This window comes from Lampetra planeri, chromosome 45 (assembly GCF_965212315.1).
Source record: "Lampetra planeri chromosome 45, kcLamPlan1.2.h2, whole genome shotgun sequence".
NCBI classification, from domain to species: Eukaryota; Metazoa; Chordata; class Hyperoartia; order Petromyzontiformes; family Petromyzontidae; genus Lampetra; species Lampetra planeri.
The window spans coordinates 3,957,554-3,968,823 of NC_136151.1; the positions used below are offsets into that span (position 1 = coordinate 3,957,554).

The window sequence follows — 11,270 nt, forward strand, 5'->3', positions numbered from 1 at the left end:
CACTGTCGGTCCACAGTGGTGCATGTGTTGGGGTCTCCAAGTCTGCGTGTTACTTTTACCTGCAGGGCAGAGCTCGCAGCAGACTCCTCGTGGTGTTTTATAGAATCCATCTCTACACTCCTTGGCGGTGGACACCTCCTGCAGTGATAGCATCGCAAGAAAAGATCCACACAAAATGGAGTGAATAAAGTAAAGTCCCCAAATGTCCAGGCATGGCTGGGACAGACCCAGTGGTTTCAAAAAGGCTGCACCGGTGTCCCAATTAAGCTTTAGTCAAATTCTGGATTTTTGTCCCAGTTAAACATGTTCTGGGTCCACGCTCAACTGATTGATGGTATGATGGTATGAGCTGTGGGCAAGGTTACTCACTTTTGAACAGGGATAGTGATGTAGTGGGCGTGGCTCATGTAAAATGTGGGTTGGGCTGACAGAAAATGGACGGCCCACCCCTGCCCACTCACCAAGTGTCCCGGTTGAGCCCCAGGAATGTTGGAGCTGTACATTCGAGATCAGTGGGAGCCATTAAACAACATGACTCGTCTATACTTACGCTGCCCATAAGCCATCACTGCAACTGTCAACCTCTCGTGCACATGGTTGGGTGAAGAGCAACTTATATTCAGGGCCACTCCACTGCATGGGCTGGTAGTGGGAATATGTTTGTGGGAATTTGTTCTGTGATTGTGGAACTCGGCGTGTGGTAGTGGCAGCCAGAACACGGCGTGGCAATGAGGCTAAAATCATGTCACCTGGAATGCGCCCAATCTCACATTTTCTGAAGCTAAGCAAGAATTTAAACAGGTTAGCTTTTGGATGGGTGATCAATGTGCATACCAGGCTACCAAGGGGCGAGCAGCAGAGGGCAATGCATTGTACTTTTATGCTCCCCTGCCTGTACTCACCCTTAATAGCACCTTCGTGGCGTGGGGAGGCAGCAGTGGATTGACAAGAGGGCTGTGAATGAGGATGGTGTGTGAATTCCTTCCACACGAAGCCAAACGGTTCATATTTGAACAGGAATTGGCCAAATATTCCAATAGAGAAGGTCTTTGCTGGCAAAATACATCTTCAGATTGAGTGGACTTCCCTTGGTAATCGGTAGAGAAATTGCATTCATCTCAATGGGCTCACGTCTGGTTAAATAAGGATGACATGGAGCTTGCTCATGTATATCCATAGATGTGATGCAGTAGAATGTACATATCTATGAGACGTGTTCATGCATTTTAATATATACAGGATATAACCACAGCAAAGCAGCTTTTGTTTATCAGCTTAGCTGTATAATGAGAGATACCCAATTAAAGTGTGTAAAGTTACGAGGCGGTCTCATTGTGTTGTACGTAGGCCTCGGCAAGGTAAGGTAATTTACCCTTTTTACGGGGTAAAAGGGTAAAGGTAAAGGGTAAAGGTGTCGACATGCCAAGGGGTAAGGTAAAGGGTAGGGTAAAGCTAGCTTGGAAGAACTACCTGGTAGCCTTGTTTACCGCTAAAAGCTCCGTGGCGCAGTCCGTGGCCTCTATTTAATAAGTAATATAAAAAAAAAATTTAAAACACGCTTTTTATTAAATGTACGATTAATGTCAGAACTCCACGACTCCAGGAAGTGGCCCCGAAGCTTGCCATAACGTAAGGGAGCTTGGCCAATTACAGCCAACGTCAGTTGACCGTGGACAATTAGACCCAAGCCGAAACATAACATATCAAAAATAATGTTAAGAAATATATATATATATTTGTTTAATGATAGAATATAGTATTGTCATCAGTATGATATAAGTAAACAAAGTTTACAGTCATTACCACATTAGGAAGTGGGTAAAAATTTAGTTGCAAGATTTGAGGATACAACGACGACAACGACAACAACGACAACAACAAAAGACAGTGAGTTAAAAGAAAGCGTGTAAAATTGGAATCATCGAGAGTATTCTATATTAATAAAGCGCTCTACCTAGCATTTACCGTGATAAACCTTGTTGATGTGTAGTTCCCTAGTAATTACCCTGTAATCGGATAATTTGTATGGGGTAAGGGTAAAAGGTAGGCTCGTTGCTTTTTACCTTTTACCTTACCTGCTGAAGGGTAAAAGGTGGGTAGAGTGATTGTATTGTGGTAAGGTAAAAGGTAGGGTAAAGGTAGGCTCGTTGTTTTTACCTTTTAACTTTTACCTTACCTTACCGAGGCCTAGTTGTACGTCACACAAAGACAGAAGTGTAGTGACATTGCGGGATGTCACTGTGTGAAGCTGGGCCAGGAGTGGCACGGCATGCGATGGATTGACATCGCTGGAGATACAGTACCAGCCCTAGGCGGGGCTCGGGGAACACTGTATGACAGTGTGGGATGCTATCACGCTCTGCGTGCAGTGCCAGCCCCTACAGGAAAATGTGGGCGTGGCTAGGGGCGGAGCGACCCCCGCCACAGAGGTTATAAGCCGGAGCGCTGAGCGGCACCAGCTGCTGTTGTCATCCTGAAGACTACACGTCGACGTTCCACGTTCTATACTCTATAGCAGGGGTCCCCAACCTCCGGACCGTGGACCGGTACCGGTCTGTGGCCTATTAGGAACCGGGCTCTACAGCAGGAGGTGAGCGGTGGGCGAGCGAGTGAAGCTTCATCATCTGTATTGACAGCCGCTTCCCATCGCTCGCATTGCCGTCTAAGCTCCGCCTCCTGTCAGATCAGCGGCACCATCAGATTATCATAGGTGTGCAAACCCTACTGTCAACTGCACATGCGAGGGATCTAGGTTGCGCGCTCCTTATGAGAAGTCAGAATCCGACACTTATTTTAGTCTGCTCGTGGCCCGCCCATCATTTTATTGACCACTTCTGTCTGCGCCTCTTTCGAGCACTGCGCACTTGTCTCAGTCACAGTCTTGGTAGGCCCACAAGCTGCTAACCCCTAGCCAAAATGAGTAAAAAACAAACGTCACTGGAGAGCTTCTTTGAAAAGGGGGAAAGACCCAATGATGTGAGGCCATGTGGCCAGATGACAAAAGTGTTATCCACATACCTCTTCCACAAGGAAGGACGCAGAGTGGATGTCTGGATGGCGTCTGATTCAAACTTTTCCATGAACATGTTGGCTATAACTGGTGACAAGGGGGAGCCCATAGGGGTACCCTCATTCTGTTTGTAGAAGGTGCCATTCCAGGTAAAATAGGTCCTTGTGGAAGAGGTATGTGGATGACACTTTCGTCATCTGGCCACATGGCCTCCCAGCATTGAACCACTTCTTGGACCACATCAATTCTAGACACCCATCCATCAGATTCACCATGGAAGTGGAGAAAGACGGTAAACTACCATTCTTGGATATTCTGTTTGAGAGGAGGCCTGACGGATCCTTGGGACATTCTGTCTACAGGAAAGCCACCCGCACAGATTCCTACTTGAAACCGGATTCCCACCACCACCCATCTCAAAAGAAATCTCTCATCAAAACGCTATACCACAGAGCCCATGGCATTTCTGACCAACACCATCTGACCGGTGAATTAAGACATGTACATCGGGCCCTCAGGATGAACGGATACTCTGACCGTACTATCCGCCAAGCTGTCTCTCCCACCACACAGAAACAGCCACATGAAACTCCGACCAAAACTATCACGTTACCATACATAGCAGGCGTGACCAAAAAGATCTCCAAACTTCTAAACAAACATAAGATCCAAGTCCGATTCAGTACAGTGCATAAAATCCGTGATCTGATTCCATCTGTGAAGGATGTCGTTCCTGACTTACAGTATCCTGGAGTCTACAAATTGAGTTGCATTTGTGGTGATTGCTACATTGGAGAAACGAAACGTCATGTTTCTGATCGTGTCCGCGAGCACAAGTCAAATCTGAAACACGGCAGAACTGATTCTTCGGCCGTTGCCGATCATTGCTACAACTCGGTGGGCTTCATCTTCTTGGTTCTTTCGGTAAAGTCACGTAGAAGGGAAGTAATAAAATAATAAAAATAAAACATAATAAAATAAAATATTGTATTTATTTTATTATGTTTTAAAATAATAAAAATAAAACATAATAAAATAAAATATTGTATTTATTTTATTATGTTTTAAAATAATAAAAATAAAACATAATAAAATAAAATATTTTATTTATTTTATTATGTTTTATTTTTATTATTTTATTACTTCCCCTCTACGTGACTTTACCGAAAGAACCATGAAGATGAATCCCTGCAGTCACGAAAGCTTTAAATCGAAATTTAACTCGGTGGGCTCTCATGAAATTGTCTTTTCCGAGACCAAGGTTCTCTGCAAACCTCCTGGCTACCATCAAAGGTTTGTACACGAAGCCATACAAATATACAAACACAGACATAATTTCAACCGTGATGTTGGGTACAAACTTAGTAATCATTGGAAAGATGTTATCAACCACGCAAAAAAAACTTAATTACACTTTTTTGGACCATCTTATCTGACAGGCACTATTTTACTTTACTTTACCGAGTGTTAACATCCCCAGTGTTTAACAGTACTCTCTTCATTGTTCAGCCAGCATTGGTATAAACATGGGCATTTTCGTTTTTTTCTATCATGTGTATCAGGCCTCCCCTCCCTCCTCTCTGTCCAATGCGTTGGCGTGTGCAGCAGTAGTCGCTTGCGCTCAACCGCGTCCACGCCGTCGCCCATCCTTTTGGCCCCGCCCCCCTCCCCCTCCCGATGCGTTGTACGTGGCACTCCGTGCCGTCTTTGAGCCCCGCCCCCCTCCCTCCCGATACGTTCCATTCATTGGCTACCACATTCTGATGAGCTCCCCCCCCCTCTCCTCCCCCCTCAACTTGCTTGTAAGGGATTACATCTTGAATCATTGCCTCACTTGATGCAGCTAATCTGGCTGTGACGGTCCCACCTGATGATGGAGACTTGTGTTGCCTCCGAAACGTCGTGATCTTTATTTTATTTTATTTTTTTATTAATTTTGATGTTTTACCTACGTGACTTTACCGAAAAAACCTTAGAATATATAGTTGATGTCAATCAATGCTCTTCGTTGGAAACCCCCAGTCCACAAAGGGGCTGACAATGTCCGCGGGAATGGCGCAGTTTGCGCCGCTGAGCCGTCACTCAAATCCCTCTGTACTCGGTGCTCATCTTTGCATCGACCAAACATACGCGGGCAAAGATTCCACATTCCCATGGCGAGGACTCGTATACCCAGAGTGGGACATACTTGTAGTAGGCTTGCCACAGCGGTGCTGCTACTCGTTTTGGGAACCCGTACAGGGAGGGTGGCGATGCTGACGATCACCCTGTAAGATGGTGGTGTTGATGATGACATAGATATGCATGTGTATATGTGAAACGTGGACCCCCCTAATGGAGCATCTTCGCCGGTTGGAAACATTTAGGCTGGCCTGCCTACGATCCATCCTGGGTTTAACCAGGCTGGATTGTGTGAGGAGCTCACAAATCCTTGAAAGATCTGGGCAAAGTCCCATCGGTGAGCTCCTCCGGCAGGCAAGGCTGCGTTGGCTGGGTCATGTAGCCCACATGCCCAGCCACTGCATGCCTAAACAGCTTTTGTTCAGCCGGATCGAGGGGGCTAAACGGGCGCGGCACGGGCTAGAGAAGAGATAGAGTGATGTGGTACAGGAGCACGTGGAGCTGAGTGGACTTACTGATGACTGGTACCAGCGGTATCAGAAACAGCCTCTGTGGAGTAGGCTCGTGAAGGATGCTGCTACTGGGCAGTTTGAGGCAGTCGCCCTCCAGTAACAATGGAGGGCAGAGGAGTGACGCTCACAATAATGAGTGGAGTGCTGGGCGGATGAAGTGTAGCCAGTTTGCACCGGAGCGGGTAAGCTTTTGCATCTGCCAGTCATCTCAGTCAGCCAACCCATGGCACCTGAGTCTGTCCCGTGACCTCCTGTCAGTGAGCCTTCGACACTTCACGTGGCCTCAAAGTGGACCTGGTCTAGCACAGGCGCCTTGGGGACGTCACCGTCCCTTACTCGCGAATGATGGTATTGAATGATGATGATGATGATTTGGTGAGTATCGATTGATCCACAGTCAACATTCGGGGTGACGAGTAGAACATTATCGTTGTTTGACTTTTGTCCGATTGTATTTGTTTGATGCGGGGAATAAACATTCAGCCTCAAGCTGTTTAACAAGGACGACCCACGGAGGAGCTTGGTGAAGATAATAATGGTAAAACAAAGGAAGTCAGCACTTTCGCTATATCCGTCCATGTGCCACTGCCCCATCTCAAGAACAAAAACCGCATTCGTCACCATCATCGTGGCCTTAATAAGGAACGATAGGGGCGCTGCGGTGGCAAAAAAATGTTAACTCTCTCGCCTAGTACACAAGTGGTCGTGAGTTTGATCCCGACCCTGACGCCTGGAATCTGCCTCTCGCTTTCCCCGTTAGTGGTCACGTGGATGTTTCTCTGGGTCCTTCGGTTCACCCCTCCACATTCAGAATGAACATCACGCGTTTAAGAGTGTTTGGCTGCTGCTATATATTTCCTCGTGATGGTAAGGCACTTCGTTGAGCTGCTATGATTTGTGATAGCGAGGTCGCTTCTGCAAAAGAGTTACATGGCTCAGTTGGTGCTTTACCTGGAAAAATAAAAATTGTTTAGTTTTAGTGTGGGTCTCGATGAGTATGGGTGTCTATGGGTCTCTATGGTTCTATATGTGTCTCTGGATCTCCGTGTGTCTCTGTGAGTATGGATCTCTATCGGTCTCTGTGAGGATGGGTCTCGATGGGTCGCTATGGGTTTCTGTGGGTTTCTGTGGGTCTGTGTGGGTCTCTATCGGTCTCTATGGGTCTCTGGATCTCTATGGGTCTCTGTGAGTATGGGTTTATATGTATCGCTGTGGGTCTCTGTGAGTCTGTGTGGGTCTCTATGGTCCTATATGGGTCTCTGGATCTCTGTGGGTCTCTGTGAGTATGGGTCTCTATAGATCTCTGTGGGTCTCTGTGAGTCTGTGTGGGTCTTTGTGGTTCTATATGAGTCTCTGTGGGTCTCTGTGAGTCTGTAGAAACGTGCGTTTAGAGTGTTTGGCAACTGCTACACATTTCCATGTGATGATAATAACAATATCACCCACTTCCTTGGTGCCTTACATGGTAAGGAAGTGTAGTTTTTAGTTGCGTAATATACAGCACGCTGAAATAGACGACGTTGTGAGCAATGGTCCTTCTTTATAGTCAACGTCGCATCCATGTCTCATGGATGAAGCTTCAATTTTTGTTACTGAGGTCACGCAATTCACGCACTTGAATAGATACACCTCATCTGTGCAAATATAGCTTCACATCTCATTGGATTACTCCTGTATGAATACATGTTCTGATTCGATCGTAGCCTTCCCAGAGAAATGCAAAATACTCCGCGAGCTCTGGCAGAGTGGTTATTTGGCTTATTCTTCTGCGTTCACCACACCCGCCGTCTTGAAGTAGGTGCTCAGTTGCCCACAGCGTTACCCCCACCGCACGCGCACGACCTGCCTGCCTACCATGTGCTTTGTGGTGTAGCCCAGATGTTCAAACATCAAACATATCAAACAAATACCTGTCGCAAGGTAACACGTTTCAAAGGCAATGCGCAGATATTTATTGGAGCGTGTTTGTTTGCATGTGTTTGCTACAGGTATCTGTGGGCTAACGCAGTACTTGATGATGCCTTGCAATGCTCGATATCTGTTTGGTTGTTTGAACATCTTAACACAACTCCTGTTTTAGTATTGCCAGACAGGGTAAAAACCCTATTCTTATTTGTTTTCCGTAATTTTTTTTTATACTGGAAAAAAGAATCCCATAGCAGTTTACACAGAGCACGGTGGAGCATCCGGGGTAGGATTCGGGGATTATTTAAGACACTTGCCAAGCTGGAACGGCGATCTCAAGATCGCAAAGTGCAGCGCGAGGTCGTCCTCACCACCACCATGATGAGAAGTGCCAGCGGCAGCAGCAGCCCACTGAGTCGCCCTTGGAGACCTCCACTCCGTGGCGTTATAGCCACTTCCTCCTTCTCGCGCTGTCTCCACGGCAGGCGCTGCACGGCTCCTCCCGTGTCCATGGACCCACGCGCTCCGCTCTCCTAGCCGTGTCCTCCTTTCAAAAGTTGCCGTTCAGAACGATGTTCCTAATTCGTCTGCGGGAAGTGGGGAGGGGGGTTTACGATTTAAAACGACGTTAAGTTTTCGGGTTCAGACAGGCGAGAGATGTGACCGCTATCGCGTTTCAGTTTCACTTTGTCTCTTGCGTCAGAGTGCGTGGAGGGCAAAACACTAGCTTTTACCAGGTTAGGGGCCGTCCATAAATGACGTCACGAGATTTTGGACGATTTTTAATCCCCCCCCCCCCCCTTGTCACTCGGCGTCACAAAAAGTCAGACCCCCCCCCCCCCTCAAATATGATGTCACAAAGGTCTGCCCACCCCCAAATTGTGTTTAACATGCATCAAAACGCTTTAAACTATAGTCATTGTAGTGCGTATTTAATGTGGCGCTGTACTCCGATGTTGTAGGAAAATACATTTATTAAAAAGTCTATTTAATAAAGTAGAACGTGTTGTCTGGAGGAAGGGCCTTTGCTATTGATGCCCCCAGGGTCTGGAATGCTATTGCCAATAAAATGCAACTTGAATCACTACCTATGAGATCTTCACTCAAAACTGCTCTAGAGGAGTTGTACACCCCTAGCTGCCACTGCAATTTAGTGGCCTAAAATACAATGTTTCGCTCCGGATGATCACTGCAAAGTATGCAAAGTATGCAAAGTATGATCTGTGTTTTGATTTAGTGTGCTGATCTTAAAGGTGCATTGAAAAATGTTGATACCACCGACTGATGCTCCTACTGTTGTGGAGTGACTCATGCAGCCAGCTATGGCTGCAGAGTTTGGTAGTACATGTTGTTTACGTCGTTTATTGTAAAAATGTGGTCACATTTCCTATGACCACTGTTTCATTGCTTTTATGGCTTTATTTTGGTGATTTTCGAAAAGTTTTTTGGTTTGGCCATGTTTGTTTGTTGTAGTACAGAGTTAGACTGATGGCCTTAATCTAAGTTGTCTTGTGGTTGTTGTTGTTGTTTGACTTGCATCCCACTGGGATATTTGCACAGGGTTGGTGTACGGTGATTTTTCTGCAATATTTTTCTGTCTTTTCTTGGATTTTCTGTTTGCACTCAGTCACATAGTCACCTTAAAATGTTTTCTTGTTCATGTTTTTGTTTTTTGTTTGTTGCGGTTGCACCCGATTCAAGAGCCGAATGACTCACAGGGCTATACCTAATAAATGAACTTTGAACTTTGAACTTTGTCTGTGTTTACTTAAATTTGCGCATTTTGATGTGACGTCACATTTCTCAAACCCCCCCCCCCTCGTCACAAATGTCTGACCCCCCCCCCCCCAGGTGCGTGACGTCATTTATGGACGGCCCCTTAAGGCGCCACTGAGCTGCTGTGCAGCTCTTTTTCAGAAGCCCTGACCTGTCTATCACAAATGATAGCTCAACGAAGTGGCTGACGTCATCATCATCATCACGTGGAAATGTTTAGCAGCTGCCAAAAACAGTAGAACCTCTGGTCACGAACGTTTCTGACCACGACCAAATCGGGTTCCGACCAAAAAATTAACACAAATGTTGAATCTGGTCACGAACACAAACTCGGGTGGCGATCAAACACGGCCGCGCCATTTTTGTTTGTAAGCGCCACGTGTGGCCACGTGCTCAGTCAGTCTCGCTTAGTAATCGGTCTCGGTCAGACGTGCGCTCATTCGCTGTCAACTCTGTGCAGTATGTTGTGTATTTTTGCATTAATTTTGCAATTAGCCATGGCCTCTAATCAAGTGAAGAGTGGTAATGTTGGTGAGAAGAAGGTTTTAAAGAAAATTTAAATCGAAGTGAAGAAGGAAATTATTGAAAAGTTTGTATAATTAATGATTTTTCAAACTTGAATTATGTCTTCTGTGCTTAAAACTCTTTAAAAGACTGTGGGGTCTAGAACGGACTCGTGAAATTCGGAGAGAACTCGGAGTTAAGTTTTGTTTGTTTTGTTGAATTACACAAAGCGTAACAGTAATGTATATAACTTTTGTTATATAAAATTCCTAGTAAGATATTAATTTTGAGGGTGTAGTCATACCCCTCCCCCTCATTCAAGCCGTAATTTAGAGAGCAAAAGCGCCGAATACGTAAATCGCTAACATAAGGACCCATTAATCTTTTATCGCATCATTCATACGATTATGCGGTGAAGTAAACGTTCATACGATATTATGGTGAATGCTTCCAAAGCAATACTGTACCCAAATATTACTGTTAACTTACTTTCAATAGGAACATGAATTGCTCATACGAATATTCTCTCTCTCAGAATCGACCCACTGATGTAGCAAACGAAACAATCATCTTGTTGAACAATTCTAAACCTTGATGCGGCAATGTTAGTTTTCTCTGTTCAAGGTTTTCTCAGTGTTATTCAATGTTTTTACATTTAGTTTACTATTACACTGAATTCTATGACGTAATTAACAATTTTTGTGCTTAATAATCTTTAAAAAACAATATTTATATACAGTTTGTAGGCGTCTGGAACGGATTAATCGTATTTACATACAATCCAATGGGGAAATTAGGTTCGAGTCACGACCAAATCGGGTTGCGACCAAAGTTATGGAGCGAATTATGGTCGTGACCAGAGGTTCTACTGTAACTCTAAACGCACGTTTCTACAGACTCCGAGACCCACGTTGATCCAAAGATCAAAATAGAGCCATAAATAACCATAGAGACCCACAAAGACGTAAACCCAGAGACCCATACTCATCGAGACCCATAATAAAACTAAATTCTTCTTTTAATTTGACCAGGTAAGGCCCCACTGAGCTGTCTAGCTATTTTCAGAAGTGACCTGGCTAACAAATGATAGCTCAACGAAGTGAATTATCACGTAAACATTTATAGCAGCAGACAAATGTTCTATACGCGTAACGTTGATTCGAAATGGAAGGAAAACCCGGAAGATCCGGATAAAAATTCACGCAGCGGCCACCAGAGGGAGAAAAAGAGACACGCAAACTCCAAATATACAGCAGGAGTAAGTCGGGATCGAACCTACGACCTCCTGCATACCAGGCGAGGTGGTTAACATTTCCTCCTAGCCACCATGGTGTCCTCGGGAAGTATATAATTGGTGTTTAAACATCTTAACACATCTTGTTTTATTGCCAGATGGGTTAAAGCCTACTCTTATTTTTTTTTCTCAGGGAGGGAATAGACGT

At 45.2% G+C, this 11,270-nt stretch overlaps 1 protein-coding gene across 1 annotated transcript in view; it reads right to left on the reverse strand.

Moving 5' to 3' along the window:
• LOC144733025 (uncharacterized) overlaps positions 1-11,270 on the reverse strand; it is a 36,069-nt gene that overhangs the window by 23,719 nt on the left and 1,080 nt on the right. Inside the window, exons 2-3 of the mRNA XM_078614746.1 lie at positions 7,920-8,135; positions 60-138 (exon numbers count right to left, since the gene is read on the reverse strand). Coding sequence (XP_078470872.1) covers positions 60-138; positions 7,920-8,060 — 220 coding nt within the window. The 5' untranslated portion in view covers positions 8,061-8,135. The remainder of the gene's footprint in view (positions 1-59; positions 139-7,919; positions 8,136-11,270) is intronic.